We start from the raw sequence: 19702 nt of genomic DNA, 5'->3' as shown, positions 1-19702 counted from the left end.
AGAAATATTTTTAAGGAATTATCACATTAATAGCTAGCAATCAACTGAGTAGCAAACTGGAAAAAAAAAATCTGTATTTTCAATGACAGTATAAATATTACTTCCTCTGGATAACTTCTGACATAGGTGTAAGCAATTCTTTTACATCCCAACAACTACTTTCTACTAGCCAGTAAGTTTAAAAAGAACTTCAGCTACAGCCCAGTTTGGATGGTTTTGCAGCCCCTCTCAGAGATCACTACATTCCAAAAAAACCCCACCAAACAAACTAAAGGAAACTAAGCTTCACCATACTCCATCAAAAGCATTTCTCAGAAAGACTGAAAGCAAATTCCAACAACAGAAAACACATTTAAAGCCCCATCTACATGGAAAGCAAGAGTCCCATCTTGCATAACCACCTTTTCAAGACTACACTTGTACTTCGATCATGCCATCTCCTTTACTTTCCTTCTTCCTTTTCTCACAACCACACGACCACTAAGTTTTACTACCAAATCCACCCAATCTCAGTTGCCAGATCTGCGTCAGTAATGACCATCCTTTGCAAAGCTCGAATGAATGAAAGCTTGAACAGCCCAGCACAAACGCCAGGGAAGGATCCGCGGATTACAGGAGATTAGAGAGGTTGCAGAGGGGGGTATCTGACTCGCGGCGCACCCCGACCAAAAAGCAGCACTCGGTTCTCCGTGCCGGACCGACGGCCCGACTCGCAGCCGCGGGGTGTCGCCGCACCGCACCGGGACACCGACGGGTCTGCCGGGCAGCTCAGGCACTGGAAGCGCAGGCCCCGCCGGCAGCCGGCCCGGCTCCGCAGGCCGCCGGCACCGGCCGGGCCGCGGGCGATGCGGACACTCCCGGCCGGGCGCATTCCGGGGAGCCCAGGGCTCTGCAGAGCCTCCCGTGGCGCGCAGCACGGTGGGCCCGACGCGTCACCCGACCGGGAGCCACCGGGCCTCGGCGGAGGAGGAAGCGGCGGCAGCGGCGGCAGCGCCTCGGCTCCGGGCCGCGGCCGGGCCGCCGGGCGCGGTGCCGGGCTCAACGCCGCCCACCCGCTCGCTCGCCCGCAGCGGGCACCGCACGGCCCCGCCGGTGGGCCCGGCCACCCGGAGCCCCCTCGGGCCTCACTCACCGCCGCTGCCGCCACTGCCGGGCCCACTTCCGGCTCCCGCCCCGCCGCTCCCCGCCTGCCGCTCCCCGCCTGCCGCTGCCACGTCCGCGCTCCGCCCGCCGGGGCCCGGATGCGGCGCAGGCGCTGGGAGGCCCCGGCCCCTGACGTCCTGGCTGGGCGGGCGGTGACTGCAGCTGCGGGGAGGGCCGCGGGGCCGCTTCTCGCGCGGCCCAAAGCAGCGCTGCCCGCACGGGCGCTGAGGCGTGAGCGGGGCTCGGCCGAACGCTGCTGAGCCGCGGGCACCACTGACCACGGTGCCCTTGGCCGCCTGTCCCGCCAGCGGCCTGGGAAAGACCGCGACAGGGGAGCAGCCAGGGCCAGTTCGGCACCAAGGTGCAGAGAGTTGTTCGCTCCCTGCCAACAGCAGCAGTGATCGTGCCTCCGTACTCGGCACTGCTGAGGCCACACCTCAAGTACTGCCTTCAGCAGGCCCTACTGGCCCCCTCACTTCAGAAGGGGCACTGAGGTGCTGGAACGTGTCCAGAGCAGGGTAACAAGGCGCGTGAAAGGTCTAGAAAACTTGTCTTACAGGAATGGGTGAGGGACCTGGGATTGTTTATTCTCCAGAAAAGGATGCTCGTAGGGGATCTCATCGCCCTCTACAGCTGCCTGAAAGAGATTGCTGTGAAGTGGGGACTGGTCTCTTCTGTGGCTACAGAGAGGACAAAAGGAAATGGTCTAAAGCTGAGACAGAGGAGAGTCAGATTAGATATTAAAAATATTTTCACTGTTAAGGTGGTCAGGCATTGGAATAGATTGCCCAGGAATGTGGTGGAGTCACCAACCCGGAGGTGATTAAGAGGCATCAGGATCTGGTACTGAGTGATGTGATATAGTGGTTTAGGGGTTACAGTGGTAGTGCTGGGTGGATGGTTGGACTTGATGTTCTTAAAGGTCTCTTCCAACCTTGATGATTCTGTGACTGTGTTGCCAGCAATATGCAATGGCACCGGATGACTGGTGCTATAGTAGTGGCAATGAAGTAGTCAACCAAGCAATGGCATCACACCACATCCTCTGGATGATATGGTGTCAGGATGTTAGTCACTGAGGGCTAAGCACATGCAGAATAAGGAAGAGGTAAGGGTAAGCTTGTCCTCAGAACCTTAACAGAAAATGATGGTTTATGCCTTGTAGGAAAGGGGGAACATGGACTTTAACTCTTGTATAACTCCCTGCCTTGGGATGGCTAGGAGATTGTCTGTCATGATCCTAAAGAAAAAACACTGAAAGACTCTGCTCCACTCTAGTGAGACCCCATCCAGAGACCTGTGTCCATCTCTGAGGTCCTCAGCACAGGAAGGACATAAACCCATTGGAGCAGGTCCAGAGGGAGGTTAGGAAAATTACCAGAGGGATGAAGGCTTCTCTTACTAAGAAAGGCTGAGAGAGTTGAGGTTGTTCAGCCTGAAAGAACATTTTGAGGTGACTTTATTGTGGTCTTTCACTACTTAAAGGAGGGTTTTAAAAAAGCTGGAGACAGACTTTTTAGTAGGGTTTATAGTTACAAGACAAGGAGTAATGGTTTTAAATGAAAAGAGGGTAGATTTAGACTAGATATAAGGAAAAAACCCTCTAACCCTCTGAGTTAGCTAGAGATTTTGAGATCTCCATGACGTAACAGGCAGATCCGTGACTGGACTGGACCGAAAGACTTTGTCTCTAGATTTGGTAGCTATAGCCCCCTCTTTCTCTCAGATCTCTCTCTCTCTTTTCTCTCTTTCTCTATCTTTTTCTCTCCCTTAGTCCCTCTATTGCATTTTGCTGTGATCATTCAATAAAGATGCAGTTGTTTTGATTATTACTGCAAATCCCCTGTGCCGTGTCGGTTTTTTGCACCCTGAGATCAAATCCACGAACCATCACAAAACCCGTTTGTAAAGACTGATCGTGACAACTACCAGGCTGGTGAAGCACTGTAACAGGCTGCCCAGAGTGGTGGCAGTTGCCCCATCCCTGGAAACACTCAAGGTCACATTGGACAGGGCTCTGAGCAATCTGCTAGAGTTGAAAATGTCCCTGCTCATTGCAGGTAGATTGGGCTAGGTGATCCTTAAAAGTTCCTTCCAACCCAAACTATTCTCTGATTCTATGACCTGGTTAGGCTCTCTCAGCCATTGAGTCTATATAAGCAGTGCCCTGCAGAGAACTGTGTGAATCCTGTGTGTGGAGCTAATCCCAGCTATTCTGGTCCCTGTGTCTAGTATTACAAGTGGATGTAGGGGATGTCAGCGAGCAGCACGCTGCAGAGGGAGCACAGCACATCTACAGTCTGCCTGTGGCTTTCAGGGCAGGCATAGTGCTGCTGTGTAAGACACTAGCTGCATGGAGAAAATAGAAGTGGAGAGCACATTAATTGCAAGCTGGTTTTGTTCAATTCATAGGGTCAGGTGCTGTCACCTGATTTGTACAAGTTTGTGCCTGTGACATGTCATTGCCTGAAACTCAAACTAATGGATCCTGAGTACTGAATGACTCTAAGATTTGCATTTGGAATGCAAAGTGGAAATAACAATTTTACTGAAATGCTTCCAACTTTAAGAGTGTCAGACAAAGCTCTGGAGAGACAGGAGGTGTGCTATTTTCAGCCACGTTCCGGTGAGAGATCCATCATGTATGCGGGGGGGCACAGAGGGTGAGATTGACATGACACGTGTGTAGGACAACTCTGGCCCCTTCCCAAGGGCAGAATCAAATGTCTAATCATAGGCAGAGCAGCAGCTGAGAGTCCAGAAGAGCCGTGAAGGCTGGGCTTGACAGTCTCAACTCTTGTGTGTGTGTGAACTTCAAGGAGAAAGTAAGCAGAGGGCCTTGTGAGGACTAGAGAGTGGTGGTGTGAATTGTGGATATGGGAATAGAAGATTCTGCCTGTTAAGAACTGGAATCTGTACTGAAGTTGTGAAGACAAAATATCTAGAGCACAGAAATCATGGGAGCTGAAGAAGAAATGCTCATCACTCTGTCTGGAGGTGCCCCCTGGGGCTTCCGCCTGCAAGGGGGTTCAGAGCAGAAAAGACCCCTTCAAGTGTCAAAGGTAGGACCTTGAGGTGTGAACTGTGAGACCAAAGTTGTTCTGCTGAACTAAGATATCCCTCCTGAGTTGGGCATCTTTCACTACTGTTAAGGAATACAGGAACTCCTTACAGTGGCAGCAGATATGAAAAGGAAAAATTGGTTGGTGTGCTAAAGCAGGGTGTGAGGTGGGCTATGGGTCCTGGAATAGATGCTGTTGAGGTAGAGACAAGTGTCAGGTGAAGATCTGCTTCAGAGCAGGTCTGTACAGCTCAGACACTTGGTAGGCTGTACAACTCTCCTGAGTTGTCAGCAGAGCTATAACCATAGTGACAGTGCAGGGAAAAGGGTTCAAATATGGAAACTTCAGTACTCATGGAAGACATCCAACTAAAGAAAAAATAAATTGAAGCAGTTAAAGCTATATTTTTAATTCAATTGTCCCTAACACTTCATTACTATATTCCAGCTTTCAAAATAGATGTACATTTCTTAGTGCCTCTTCTGTTGGTAAAAGTTTTTCCACACTGTCTGAAGTGAATATTTGTGATGCTCTAGGCAGCAAATACAGGTTTAATGTCAAGAATTAAAGAAAAACAATTGGTTGAATGGGAGATTTAAAAAATTGAATAAACATGAACCTTGTGTTGCACTACTTTTGATAAACAGCTGTTATTGTTGTCTTTTCAGAAAGACTACTGAATAGATTGAAAACTAGAGGGAAAAAAGGTCCTCTTTATTAAGCTCAAGACAGCTGCATTAGCCTTGACACAATGATGTCTTGGGATATCTCACTGGAAGGCACCCAGCAACAGAAATGAAAAAATGCTCTGCCCAGCTCCTTCTGTTTCCTTAAGCAGACCATGTCTCTCACAGAATTTTGAAATTAGATGTTCTGTGTCTTGGCTCACCCCAGATCATGTAGTGTTTGTTTGTAACTTCTGCCAAATTGTTTGGAATCCCATAGCTTGGCCTTGAAGTGAATGTTTGTTATGTAGAAAAAGATGATTTTCTCCAGAAAAACAACTTCTGCACAAACTCATAGAGTTTCAGGTTAAAAAGAATCAATATCCTTTAAACAGGTGTCTGGCATCAGTGGTTCTTAGGAAAATGGAATTTTCAGGGGCTACATCAATTCTGCATGGTCTTAGATTATTTTGACTCGTTTTTCCCTCAGAAGATAAGAAACTGGTACTGAAGAGGGAGGAGATTGTGAGTGTCTATAAAGATTACTCAGCAGCAAGAACTAGTCATTACCCAGGCTAAGTTGCACCTTAAGGTGAATGGAATATTGCCCAAGGATTAGTAGCACTTGCAGGAAGGTATTAACTAGAAGCAACTTTTACCCAGAATTGGGTGCTGTACTTTAAGGCTAGCAATACAAATATATATAATTTTACAATAATTAGATATTGCATTAAAATAATTATGAAAAATATAATTTACACAAATCTATTTGAGGATCAAAGTAGACATCATTCTTTAGGCAGGATTTTCATTTTATAATTATCTTTTTTGTCTCTTATCACCCAGAATTTAATAGCATTTAATGACCCTATATAGTATCTTAAAGGCAACACCACTTAAATAGTCTCCAAAGAATGGATGGTCCTTACCAGGTACTCAGGAAGATCATATCTGAATGTAACCTGCTTAGAAGAGAGCAAACTGCCAGGTGTCATGTGATGGAAAGTACAGCCATGAATAGCTGATAGGTGCCAGGAGATAACTGAGTGGACACTGCTTGTGTCTCAGAGATTCCAGTGCTGTCATTTTAGAGAATTTCAACTTCTAGGCTAGAAAGTCATAGTAGTAATACTAAGGAAAGATCCTAACCTTTGGATGCTGAGTCAAATGATAAATAAGTGATAAAAAGTTAATTTGGGAAATTAATCAAGGATAACAAATACATTATATATAAATGATACATGTTGTACTTTGGTAGAGGTGCTGGATTTGCCAAGCCATACTAGGTTAAGAGTCACCTCTTGTCCTGCTTCCTTTGTGTTTCCTGCAAGTATTTCAGAGGAAGTTGTAAATTTCACAATGCATCTAATTTTTGTGTAATGTAATGTGGAGGGAAATCCTTTCCCCTCAGGTAGTTAGCAGCACGCCCTGGGTAGTATCTAAGAATTGGCAGTCCTAGTGGTTTACCCTACAGATAAACAGAAAATTGTTTCTGAACGACTAGTACCTTACCTGTCTAAATCTTATGTGATTTCCTAATGCAGATTTGATAACACTAAGCAACCAGGCATTCCAAAGACTAAAGGTTGCACTAAGTGAGATTTCCTGCTTGAGTCGCTCTTGCTGTATCACACAGCCCTTCACAATTCCTCATCTTACATGAGCTGTGTACACAGTTCATAGTCTTCTTGCCTTCATGCTTTCTAAAGTTTACATCACCATCACCTTTTTATTGTTTCTCTTTATGGATTTTAGGATAAAATTAACCACTGGTTGCTGTTCTTGGTATATTTTTTTTTTGTTTTCCTGAAAATTCTTTGGGTGTGCTGCATGGTTCCTTTTTCCTTCCCTTCCCTTCCTTTCCCTTCCCTTCCCTTCCTTTCCCTTCCCTTCCCATGGGGCCTCTAACTGGTTGTTCTCTCATAAAGTGTTCACAAGGATGGCTTAAATTACTGGCTTTTTTCAAATTGCAATTAACTCAAAATGTACAGTGAATACATGCATTTGAAACTGTTTTCTAGTTCAAAGTATTCAACTGGCTGTAACAAAATAAAGTACATGAACATGGTGGAAGTGGGGTGTGAACCCATTTTTCCACAGACTAAAAGGATTCATAGCTATAGTTTCAACTGTTTCTCCAAGCAAGGGATCAATTTTAAACCTCAATCCAGCTGTCAGAAAGGGGTAGGAAAGCAGCTCTATCTTCACATGCTGGATGCAGCTGCCACAGAGCTTCTGTGCCATTCAACAACTCCCTGTGACTTATGGGTTCAGGGACACACCTGGAGAAAGAAGCTGGAATTAAATCCTTGTGGACAGTCTCTTGGGCTGGATGTAACTGGGCATGAGCCTGCAGTGTGCCCTGACAGCCCAAAGGCCAGCAGCACTCTGGGCTGCATCCACAGAAGAGTGGCCAGCAGGTGGAGGGAGGAGATTCTGCCCACTTGGAGCACTGCATAAATCTATGGGGTCCTCAGTGCAGGAAAGATCTTTGACCAGAAACAGTCTTAAGAAAGAAAGAGAACAAACATAAACACAAGGAGCAAAAAGGATCCATAGATAGCAAGATTTTTATTTTAGAAAGGCTGAGGGAAGGTACATGGTCCTCACATGTAGCTGTAACTGATGAAAAAGTTAACCCATTCTGGAAAGAGAGTAAGACAGAACAAAACGATCAGGTTCCTGGAGGATTTCTTTGCAGCAAGGATACGTGCATCAAATGCTTTCAAAACAAAACAAAATGTAAAATAGCTAGTCTGAGAACAGTTGTAAGCACTAATGCTATTAATCAACCAAAGTAGAAACCTAACATGAAATTATATTATGGAAATAATTTTTATGAAGATGAACAGGACAGTTTTAGGATAGTGCAAGGACATGCAAACCTGTCTTTAGGGATCCTGCTACAAAACAAGATTTATTCAATGAGAGGCAAACAGTTACTTTCTATAAAAAGCAAGGAAGGCACTTCTACCTCCAGCACAAGTATTAGTAATACTGACAAAATAGAGGAAACTGAGTCATTACAGCTGGTACTGATAGTAGAGGCAAAGGACCTGGGCATATTAGTGCATCACCAATAATAAGCCAGCAAAATTATGAATCTCTGAAAAAAAAAAAGGCAAACATAAACAAATGAGCCTCAGGTTGACATGTCTAACAGAGATAGGAAGGTGTTGATATTACTGCCTAATGCACAAAGGGGAATTCACTGGAAATATCATACTTACAGAACCAGCCCCTCTCAAGGAAAATAAATCTAAGGTAGAGCAGCCATAGAAAAGGAGGGGAGAAGAGAAGGCTTCTTTCACCTAGCAAAATATTGAAAGAGGTGACTGCAATCTACAAGTAGATGTTGAGCAAATACCAGCAACACTATTCAAATATAGGTGACAGGATTGACAGCATAGAACAACTAACCAGGAAGGTTCAGCAATGAATTTCCAATCAAGAAAAAAAATTTAAAATCTTTTGAATCAGTTTATGGAGTAAACAATATGGCCTCTGAAAACTACAGAGGATTGGCCCTGGTAGCTCAAGAGACTCCTTTCATTTGGCTGTTCTGTACAAATACTCTGCAGCAATGTTAGGGCAATTGTTAGGGGAAGCAGTAACACAGCATTGTATTGGTTCTAAAGCCAAAAGTTTTTTTGGGTTTTTTTTAAGAGCAGTTCACAACCTCCTTTTTAGCTCTCAAATTCCCTCTTTTTCCTTCATGCTTCTCTGCTGATAATTCACTGTTTCTACTGTCTCCTCTGCAAAATATCCTCGCTGCCTGTTTGCCTTGTCCCTGCTCCCTGTGCCACACAGCCTGGCTGCTGTGTGCCACTCTCCTGTGCTCATGTGACATGATTCCTGCTGGAGGTGCCAGCTCTAACCCAAATAGGCCTGATGGCATCCAGATTTGTGAGCACCTTCTCTTCCTCTCCCCTTTTCAGTGGGCAGCCTGTACTTTATCTGTTTTCACAAATGTTTACTGTCACATATAAAAAAGCGCTGCTATTCTGTAGCAGTCAGTAATGCTGGTTTTGGAGTGCCTCAAACTGCTTTGGGAGTGCTCCTGGACACATTTTATGGACTGTTGGCACTTAGGCAGGTGCTATGTTTGGCTGCTAGTGAGGGAGGGCATGCTGTGGCACCAGTGGAACTTTCCGAGGTTCTGGAAGAATCTCTTGATGAGAAGTTGCAGTGAAACCACACGTGCATTAAATGTACCTGGGACCATTCTCTGGCACTTGTGCCATGCCCGTAAGCAGTGGCTCTGGGAATGGTCTGTTCTAGCTCCCAAACTGTGCCTGGGAATTGTTCTGGACAGCAATAGCCAATCTCAGCCAAAGATGTGCCAAGGATCATTTCAACATTTTACCACAGTAGTTGCAGTCCAGAGGTCAGGTTCATTCACTGATATTATTCAGCCTGCTACTGGCTAGAACTACAGAATACATCTGTGGAGGGTGAGCCTGGTTTCTGATGTACATTCATACCTACAAGATGACTACAAAGATGTCGCAAGGCACAGGAAACTCTCTGTACCTAAGTGCCCTAGATCCTTCAGGTGAATGGGATGCTTCTTTAATCCATACTTGTGGCTGATCCTGTCCTTGCTGTGGCAGAACAGTGGTGCTTATCCTCCTCAGACTATTGCTGAGAGGCTGCTTTTGGGTTAGTGAGTGCTGTCTTTTGGTGCAGTAACCCACTCTTGCAGTGTTATGAATGCTGTGTTTGATTTTTTTTTTGCAAACCAAAGTGACTCTCATTCTATCAAAATAATAGCAGGTATGTCTTCTTCTAATTGGCCCTCTCTCAGCATAAATATTGTGGAGGCATAATACACTTAAGACTGTTGCTGTTCAACAATTAGTAATAGCTGAAAAGAGCCTTCTGTTTTGAGAAGGGTTTTTATTCAGGGCTTGCAAATGCTCACGGCCCCTTAGAACACAGTATCAGCATGCAACGCTAAGGCTGGAAACACCTTGTTCTGGAATGTTGGCATCTAACTGTAAATCTTCTATACTTTCTCAGGGATTTCTTGGGGGGCAGCTCCTTGCAGCACTGACTTCTACTTCTTCACAGCACAGCCAACAAACTCCAGTGTTCTCCTTGGCTACCTAACCCACTCTTTTATAGCACTCATCTTACTGGACACAGCTGTGGCCTATTAAGGGCAGGCCTGTTCCTAATCTTTGGTGATTGGTACAGCTGCAACTCCTCAGGGGTGAGATTGCCTTCTGCACTATCTCTATTCTTTTACATCCTATCCCCCCACACTGCAGGACTGAAGCATGTCTCTGGATAATTCTGCCCTGTGTTCAAGCATCTTTCCCTCCTTCTGTCCCAGTTCAGTGCCTGGACCTGTAAAAAGCCATTTTAGTTGCTAGATTTGCTTATGAGCTTCAATTCCATTCGGTTTAGATTCTAAAATCTTTCATGGCACATGAGCCAGGCTAAGCATCTAGAAAAAGGACTTACATGTATAAGCATGTTTTTTCTGAACATTTAGTTGCTTTTCTCACAGCTCCTAAATGTGGGACCTGGTACAAATATTTGACAAATATATCAGTTCCTTCTGAATCCTTGCTTCATATAAAAACCACTTGATGTCCTGCTGCTTACTCTGTTGAGGGTAAAATGCTTATCAAGTACTTTTATATATATTCTAGTACATGTGGCATTGTTCTTTGTCATTGATATTACATTTCAATCACTTTTCAGCTAATTTACCATCAAATAACAAGAACTTGTTCTTTTGTTCCTGCACCAGTACACTCTGGGCAGTAACCTATTTTACAGTAGTCTGACATGTACTTAACCAACTGAGCAGCACTAGCATCCTCTTCCACTACCAGCTCTCATTGTTAAACCCTTGCCCAGAAGCCACTCAAGTCTGTCCTACCACTTAAGACACATCTTTTCACCCCTCTCCCTTGATGTGTCCATCCCACAAAGTATGTGTTCTCTTCCCTCTTTCTTTATATAAAGACTCCCTAATTAAGCTTCACCATGGATGGCCTGTGAAGTAGCTCTGGGACACTGGACCTGCTTCACCAAGAGGCAAGTCTTCCAGCGTCATCTTCTAAGAAGGAACATGATGTTTTGTCAGGAAATTACTGGAACTAACTTCCTGTGTAGTTGTAATGCTTAGTGTAATTATTATGGATATTGTCCTGTAAAATAGCTTCCAATAAAAACATGGCATTGGTATGAGGATGTGATGTTATTTGCTACTTAATAATTAGGCATAGTGAAAGTATCTCACTGGATCTCTGTGTTCAGGTAGGCAACTGAGATAAAGAAAGACTGTTGGAAAATGTCCTATTTCCAGGCTACAGTCCTTTTATGGCTACAGTCTGAGTGTCTTCTCTGAGGTCACACAAAAAATCATCCAGGTCTTCTGAATCCCACTCTAGCCATCTACCCACTCTAGCCATCTCCTCTCTCTAGCCACAGGATTATCCTTCCTTACACAAAAAGAGTAAACCCTGGCCTTAAATGAAAACCAAAGTGGCCCAATAAGCAAAATGATATGAATACACATCTTCAGAAAGAAGAAGATATGGAGGCTGTTTGTTTTTGCTTTTGCATCTAGCAACTGCTCTGTTTGTGGTTTGAGCAGGAAGTTCTAGGAGGAGCAGGCTTGAGTCACTCCATTTTGGTAAGGCTTTATACCACAAAAAGTAATTTGTTATCTCTCCATGAGAACCCTGTGACAGGATTGCATATCACAGAAGGCTGCCAGGTTGTATGGAGTATTGGACCCCATGTCATTGTAGCTTCTGGGGGAAGGGGATGGCTCATTGAGAGATGCATAATCAGTGAGTGGAAGGGCATTGGGTGGGAAGGTGAATTGTATTCAGTATTAAACTCTGACTCAGACTGAGGCTGAAAGGTTTCTGCTGGAAAGATTGTAGGAAATTAAGTGAAGACTGATAATAAAATCTATCTTCCTACCTTATAGGCTGAGCTCTCCCAGTGAGAGGAAGTGGGAGGTGGTTTGGGCAGGCAAGGGGAGAAATGGATGACATGAGCCTACACTGCAAACCACTTCTATTTACTCACAGCCTACTTCATTACAGAGAAGCTGTGCTGGCCAGCAGGGAGAGTGGTTGCAAAGTTTCAAGACAGGTTCCCTGGGCTGTACTGAGGCAAGATGTGAAGCCACTGAGTTACTATCAGGATTACTCTATTCTTAGCATCCCAGCATGTGTTCAGCCCCCACATACCACTATCTAAATATAGTCCCTACTGAAGGACAGATGTTGCCAAGTTGCATCTGACCCCCTCCTCTCTTGCATTCTGTTCCTGAAAGCGGGGCTGAATTCCCCAAGACACGTCAACAATCAGCATGTCCTTTTGTCTGCCGAGGGCTGTACAAGGAAACCTGTACTGTACTCTTACAGCCTGATCTCAGCCCTGGCCTTCCTGGCCTCTCCTAGCACTGACCTTCCTTTCAACACCTCTTCTTATTCCTTTCCTCCTCAATTGTTGCCTTACTCTTTTCTTTTTTTTTTTTTTCTGTCTCAGCTGCCTCTGTCCTTTGTCTGATTGAACGTGATCAATGGGAGAAAGCAGGCAAAGTAATGAAAAAAACATGTTTGTATGTGCATGTACATAGTACTGCAGACACCCAAACCTCTCTGACAAGAGCTCTTTTGTCACTACATATCTCCTGCTGAGAGGGCAGGGAGATGGACAATTTTCTGAGTAAATATGTTCCAGTTTTTCACACTGATTTATATTTCCAGTAGCATAAATCCATAAGACTCTGAAACTGGGATTTCCTAAACCCATCTGAAATCTAACCAGGACATACCTTGACAGGAATATGCCATGGGAGAGTGTGTCTGCTGAGGCATGGAGTGGAAAGTCTAACAGCCAGTTACAAGAGGCTCACAGAGTTTGTGGGGCTTCTCACACAAAAGGAGAGGTCAATCCTCACCAGTATGTGCTAGAAGGTTGGACAGTGCAATCCCCCAGGGCCAGGTCTGGGGCCAACCCTTACCACTTGTCAGAGTCTGTCAGTGCTGCTTCTCATTTGCACAAGAAAGCTCTTCAGGTATGTATTACAGCAAGCAGAGAGGTTTTCTCTTTGAAATACCACTTTTTCCAACTTTTCCCACCTCTTCAGATCAGCTGTTGGGTGACACCTTCCAAGCTTTCTGCAGCCTAAGCAGAAGCTCCCTGTTAGTGACACTTCATGTGACTCACTGACTTCATGCCCAGGAGAGGGCATCTTTTGGACATGGGGAGCAAATGGCTGATCCTGAGGGCAGCCTGACCTTCAGGATGGGCAGGGAGCCTGGCTTTTGGACTGGGCAGCCACCCTGGCCTGGGGCCTCAAAGGCTCAGTGCTGCTCTCGCTGTACTCCAGATGGGCAGGTTATGGGTTGCCATTAAAGTTTCTGCAGCACAGAACTGGCAGTCATGTAAAAACTGGCAGGCTTGTGTTGGTCTCTGTCCAGAGGCTCTGCAGCCTCCAGTACACTGCACCCTGCTGTCATGACTGTGGATTAAGTCCTGTCCTGTACTTCTTTCTCTGCACAATCCTCTTCTGTGTTTAACCCCTTTGCCTTCCTCCCTGGCAAATGCAGTGGGGTATGGGTTTGGTGTAAAAATGAAGCTGTGGATAGTTCATTTCCCTCTGATAACAGGAGCAAATTCATAAGCTTCCAAGGAGGGTTTATAAATCTGTGGAAGACTGAGCCAGACACATGCTACTTTCAGACTCCATAGGTCTCTTCCTGCACTAGAAGAGACCTGGTCCTGTTTTCCCAGAAAGGAATGGAGACATGGAAAAGTCCCTCCTGGATTGCAGAGCACTGAAATACCAATAGTTGCTTTAGTGCATATACTTTCTGTCAGTCCAGTAAGATTTGAGCACAGACCAAGCCAGACCCAGCATCCTCACTAGCCATGAGAGAAATGCATTGCTTGCTCATGATTGTCAGCCCACGTGGCCTGCTTGAGTCCCACCAGTCTTCTCTGGTATAGAGGTACCTGAAACAGCATCAGGCAGCGTTGGGAGCACAGCCTGGTCCTGCCTGCCTGGGAACCCCAAACAGTTGCCTACAAAGACTTGCAGTACTGAGGGACTAGAGAATTGCAGGAAATTTACTACTGCTCTTCTGGCTGGTCACCAGCGTCCATCCTTGGTTGCAGTGAGCAGGGAGGAATACCATGGCATGTGAGGAATACTCTGAGCACCTGCTGACAGCCTTTAACCCCCAATCCCCTTGCTTTACAACTGGGAGAGATACTCATGATACAATGTTCCCATCCAGTGCCAAGCACCAAGTACTTTGCTATGGAGCAGCAGTTGGCCTTTTGGGGAATACTGGGAAAGGCTCCTTTTAACCTCTTTTCAACTTCCTAACTCTTTTCATTAGCTGCTGTGTCAGTAGGCAGCACTGGTGTCTTCTTTACCTTCTCAGTTAACAGCTGCATCTGGATGAAGTATCAGGAAGCAGCATTTATACTGTAACAGTGGTTCTTCTGCAGTGGTTCATTACAGACCTACACATGCTCATTCCAGGCTTATATTAACAAGGAGGGAGATAAAGGACTAAAATGACAGACGCTGATGGATGTGGCAGCTGGGATGAGCCAGTCCCTATTTTAAGCATGCAGGCAGGATTTGGGGTCAAGTTGGAAAGGCTACAGAGCGATAAAGTACCAGTGAACACAAAAACAACTTGAAGCATAGCCCTCCTCTTTCCATCTTCTCCCCCAACACCTCTCAGTCCTGCTGACAGGCTGACCTGGGAGGAGTGTTGCTCTTGTCTGCTCAACACAGGCCAGCAGGGTCAAGCCCAAGGCACTCACACACCCCATAGGTGCAGGGAGCCTGAGCCACCAAGACCAGCCAGTCAGGCCATGGGAGCTCCTTAGGGCTCCAGCTCTCTCCTCTCCTGCTCCCCTGCTGCTCCTGCAACAACAATGACAGGGCAGCAATCCTCCCATATTCCCTTCTCTTTCCTGAAGCTGCCATGAGAGTGTGGGCAAAGTAGCTGTATGATGTTATAGATGAGTCTGGTGGCTCAAGCAGCAAGGCTGTGAGACATGGACAAAGGTGCCCTGTTGAGTATTACTGACACAGCCCGTTCACTGCACCCTTTTTTAAACAGCTCTGCACTGATTTGTCTTTCACTTAACTGCAAGATCTGAAGAAATATTGTAGAAGAATCTACAAATAGAGTGTAATAGTACCTTGTTCCTTACTTGCTCTGACCCAGTGATTTTAGATAGCTATTCTTCTATGTGAAAAATGAGTACATTATGGGTGCCAAGCTGTCCTACAAGACTATCCCCATTGCTTGCCTATATGGGAGAGACCAGTGGTTTTTGGCTGAGTGGGCATTTGGTTTGCTTTCTTGCAGGCTAGGCTGAGTTGGTAAGAAGTTTAACTGATGGATGATGGAATGAAAGGGAGAGTAAACACTTGGTGCATGATGGCCATGAGGGGACAGATCTAGGAGCTTGCCTGGAGACAGTGACTCTGACTCCCTTCTCAGATAAAGCAATGCATATCTTGCACAACTCCTGTTAAGGCTAAAGATTTATTCCAAGTTTACACTTGTGTAACAGGACACCATATAGCCTGATGCAGATGTCCAGAAATACACTGACCAAAGCCATTGGAGCAGGAATGCTTCACACCAGAATATGCCTCAGAACTGCCACCTCTCCCCAGTGTCAGCTTCCCTGAGGATGGTACTTGCAGAGGCTCTGCATGAGTCAGGGATCATACCAAGGAAGTACAGTAGAGGCATGCAAAAGGACACATGGACATGTGCAGGCATAGTCTGTTCCTTCTCTGAAACACAGACTCCCTAACCAACTTAGGAGACAGGGAACAAGAGGAGAAGAGCATGTAGATATTTTTGAATCTTTCATCTACACTAAAGAACTTGAACAGGGTTGGTGAGCAGGTTAGGCCTATGCTCAGTAGAGTGATTCTTGGAATTAACAGGGATACAGAGACCAAAAGGCATAGCCAGGGCTCATCCAACTCCAACCTGTCAGCACAGTAAGTCTTAGAGCTTATTTTATTCTCTGAGAAATGAAGCAATAGAAGGGCCAGCAACTGCACTAAATAGCTGCTGTTCTTCCCTTCATCCTTATCCTCTCTCCTGCTTTTTCAGATTCGAAAGAGAAGCAAAGCGTGCCGTGGAGGCCTGTGGGAAAATGATGTTCTGGTATCTATCAATGGGAAGTCATGTGCTGGCCTGTCCCATGCTAATGCCATGCAGATCATCGATTCCTCCAATGGCATGCTCAACATCCGTGTGAAAAGGTAACCTGCTCCCAAGTGCCAGTGCTGTGACAGTGCAGGCAGTAGGGTGCTTTCATCCAGTACACCAGCTGTCCACACCCAGCAGAAACAAGGCAGGCAGGAAGCCTTTGGTTTCACCATACTGCAAGGTGTACTAGGAGGACTTACCCATGCCCTAACCTGGCTAAGATGTTGACATCTCAATGTTTTGTCCTGTCTTACAGTGGGCTGTTGTAGTCCAACAGTCTGTATACTGACTCCTACAAAGATGAGAGGTGTGTGGCTAGGTCCCTTTTTCATGGGAAGAAATATCTAGTTCAGGGGAATACTGGAGATGAAGCTCAAATTTATGGACAAAAAATAGTCCCAGTAATGTTCCCTGTCCTCCCTGTGCTAAGTTAACGCAGTGCGTCAGTGCATGCTGGATGCAGCCCAAGCTATAAATGAGTAATCCTATAAAGGTGAAGGCAGCAAAGCTGGGTGAGGTCCTAGCTAGTCCACACTACTGCCTGAACAGAAGTCACCCTCAGAAAATCAGGCCCTGGTGAAGGAGGCTGGGAGATGTGATCTTCTGCAGTCCTGAAAAGACAGAGAGAGCACTGTGAGCAGTGGGAAGGGACAGCCACGCTGGTTGCTGTCATTCGTAAAGCAGGAGCAGAGGTGGGCAGTGCTCAGAGAAGGAAAGCCTGAGCATGGAGGATCTTCCCCTTGGTTTCAGAAAAAGTGGTGGTGCCTTCTGACGTGCTCACTCTATACCCTAACTGTGAGTAAGAGGCATGGATAAGTTCTATACAAGGTGTCCAGAATAGCTCCTGGTCCCCTGCCAAGGCCTTATCTCACACCATTGGAGCCTATCTGCAGCAAACAGGTGCCTGGGCAAATTTTAATCAGTCAAGATCAGCACACTTTGAATTAACAGTGACAAAGGCAGGCTTCTTGCATCCTCTGGATGGAGCCAACACTGAATGGTTTGGAAATAATGAAATCAGTTGGTTTCATTTGGAGTAGTGGAGAAATCATCAAATGTTGTTTTCTTGATCACATGTCTATTCCTACTTCATCTTTACATTCCCAGAGAAAACACCAATCATTCCTGTTCAGAAAGGAGAGGTAGCTGGATGACTCTGGAGTGTGTGTATTTCAGAAAAAGAGGGAGAGACATTGACCTGACAATCAGAACAAGAGAAACTGGCCTACAAGCAGTTATGCTTCTCAGTTACCTGATCAAGTGTTTAAAGAAGAGGAGGGACTGTTCTGTTTCACTTGTGGAATGTTGAGGTTCCTCCCCAGTGAGATTTCATAATGGCAAATAGTATTAAAAAATAAACTGCCAGAGAAATTCTCCCACCCTTAGCTTCCAAAAAGTTTGCATTTGACATAAATTAAAATTTTTCATAGTTTAGACTTGGGATCCAAGTCATGAGTTGCACAGCTTTACAGAGGCAATGCTGTCTGCCTGGCTTCATGGTATGCATGTTCAGAAGGCAAATACTTAGGACTCCTTTATAGCTCTTATAAGCCCTGGTGAGTCTGACAAGAGAAATAACAAATTCCCAGCTCCGTCTGTGTAGGCTGGAGTCAAACTGCTGTGGAAATCCAGACTCACTCTTGAGGACAGGGAAGATAGACTGGGCTCTTTTTCTGTCAGCTCAGCCAATTCTCCTTCCCTCTGGAAGCCAGTAGCAGGGTTAACTGCCTCAGTCTGTCTGGCACCTACTCCAGTCATCCAGATGTCTTAGAGGCTTGAAATTGCTATGTCTAAACCAAAGGCAAAGGCCACCATGGATTGGGCTGGCCAGCATGACTGCATATGGTTGTCAAAACCCGGGTATTGACAGTTTGTGAAGCAGTCCCACAGTGAGCAGGCTAAATATTAGAGTGGTCTCCTACCGCCAGATACCATAGTCCTATCCCCAAGGCTTGGGCCTTTATATCCTAAGTATTTGCTATTTACTCCCACGTAGAGATCAGAGCAAACAAATAGCACTGACTTCTTGAGATCCCAGTCTGAACTAAAGCAGTTTGGGGGTGCCAGATCTGCAGATCTGACACAGTCTCAGCTGCAGGAGCAGCTGGAGTGCAGTGATAGCTGAGCACCAGCCGTTCTCTGCTGACAAGCTGCAGGCTGAAGGGTTGGTCTCACTGTCCTGGGGAATGCTTGCTATGCAGGAATTCAGCTCTCCAGGAGAAATGCCTGGGGAGCTGATTAAGCTTGGTAGATTTTTTATGGTTTTAGGGCATTCTGATTTTTGAATGTTTAACACCTGGTTTCCATAGAGCTGTGAAGCAGAAAATGAGAATAAGAGCACATAGCTGATGTCAGGGATAAGTCTGTCCTTGGCATCTACACCTCAGGTGTCTGTACCACCTGAAAAACACCTGTAACACTGTCCTATAACATCTGTATGTCCCAGGCCATAGCCCTCTCTCACTCTAGGGTTTCCTTCCAGTTTAACTGCACAAACCAAACCTCACTCACCACTTTTCCTTCTCCGCACAGGATAGTTGGTGGGGACCAGACTGGCCCGTGGCTCCAGCGCTCCCCTTCTCCAGGGCAGCGAGTGCTCTCTCCACCATCCGCGCCCAGCCCCTCAGCACAGTTACTCAGCTCTGAAGCAGCAGCAGCCCCAGCCACCACTCAGCCCTCGCAGCCATGGAGGTCACAGAGGCACCTGGAGAGCCTCACGTCCCCACCGGACAGCGAGGCCTACTATGGTGAGACCGACAGCGACGCTGACAACGTGGCGCAGGAGAAGCAGCGCCGCGCTCGCAGGAGGAGCCCGCGCTCCCCGCCGGACAGCACCAGCGGCAGGGCGGACGCGCCTCAGGACGAGGTGTCCCTGTCCGAGCAGAGCGGCTACGAGAGCATGCCCGAGGCTGCGGCACAGGGGGGAGCCGAGCCCGCCGGCTCCAGCGGGGTGGCCAAGAGGGAGATTGTGTGCCTGCCTGGCAGCCGCACGGACACTCCGTTCTCGGACAGCGAGGGACAGCTGCGGCCGCCGTCAGCAGAGGGGCGGGAGCCTTCCCCAGAGGCCATGCTCCTGCCGCACGCCACCAAGGCCATCCGAGCGGAGCGCCACCTCATCCCCATGGTGGGGCCGGTGGAACACCCGATTGATGAAGACCTGACCACCACTTATACTGAGAAAGCCAAGCAGGCCAGTAAGTCCCCTAAACAGCCATTCACCCATGCCTTTTCCTTGTGCTGGATGCTCCTTCCAAAAGCCTGATTCCTGCAAATGCCAGGTGGGTTAGCTCCTCTGGCTTACAAAGGAGTCAAATCAGCCCTGCAGAGACCAGGGCTTCCTGCTGCAGCTCTGGCCCTGGGGTATTCCTCACTCAAGGCATCCTAAGAAATAGATAAGGTAACTTTGGCCCTGGGGTATTCCTCACCCAAGGCATCCTAAGAAATAGATAAGGTAAAGAGTCTGGAGTCAGGGGTCTGGGAGTCGCTCACAGAGGCTGCAGCCATTCAACCAGATGTGCTCTAGTACCTCTATGTGCTGGAAAAAGGATGGATGTCACTGGTTTCTTCAACACTTTGGGCTAAGAAGACTCGGGTG

General features: G+C 46.6%; 2 protein-coding genes across 3 annotated transcripts in view; one reads left to right on the top strand and one right to left on the bottom strand.

Moving 5' to 3' along the window:
• Positions 1 to 1159, bottom strand: part of SEC24C (SEC24 homolog C, COPII coat complex component) — a 36500-nt gene extending 35341 nt beyond the window's left edge. The window contains exon 1 of one of the 2 annotated variants that reach the window (XM_059476736.1): positions 1133 to 1159. The gene's annotated coding sequence lies outside the window, so the exon portion shown is untranslated. The remainder of the gene's footprint in view (positions 1 to 1132) is intronic. The other variant, XM_059476733.1, reaches the window with a different exon arrangement.
• A 2815-nt stretch (positions 1160 to 3974) lies between these two features.
• Positions 3975 to 19702, top strand: part of SYNPO2L (synaptopodin 2 like) — a 35504-nt gene continuing 19776 nt past the window's right edge. Inside the window, exons 1-3 of the mRNA XM_059476979.1 lie at positions 3975 to 4205; positions 16009 to 16160; positions 18640 to 19301. Of these exons, the coding sequence (XP_059332962.1) occupies positions 4101 to 4205; positions 16009 to 16160; positions 18640 to 19301 (919 nt within the window). The 5' untranslated portion in view covers positions 3975 to 4100. The remainder of the gene's footprint in view (positions 4206 to 16008; positions 16161 to 18639; positions 19302 to 19702) is intronic.

Source organism: Ammospiza nelsoni, chromosome 8 (assembly GCF_027579445.1).
Source record: "Ammospiza nelsoni isolate bAmmNel1 chromosome 8, bAmmNel1.pri, whole genome shotgun sequence".
NCBI lineage: Eukaryota > Metazoa > Chordata > Aves > Passeriformes > Passerellidae > Ammospiza > Ammospiza nelsoni.
This window is presented reverse-complemented; position numbering and strand designations above follow the sequence as displayed.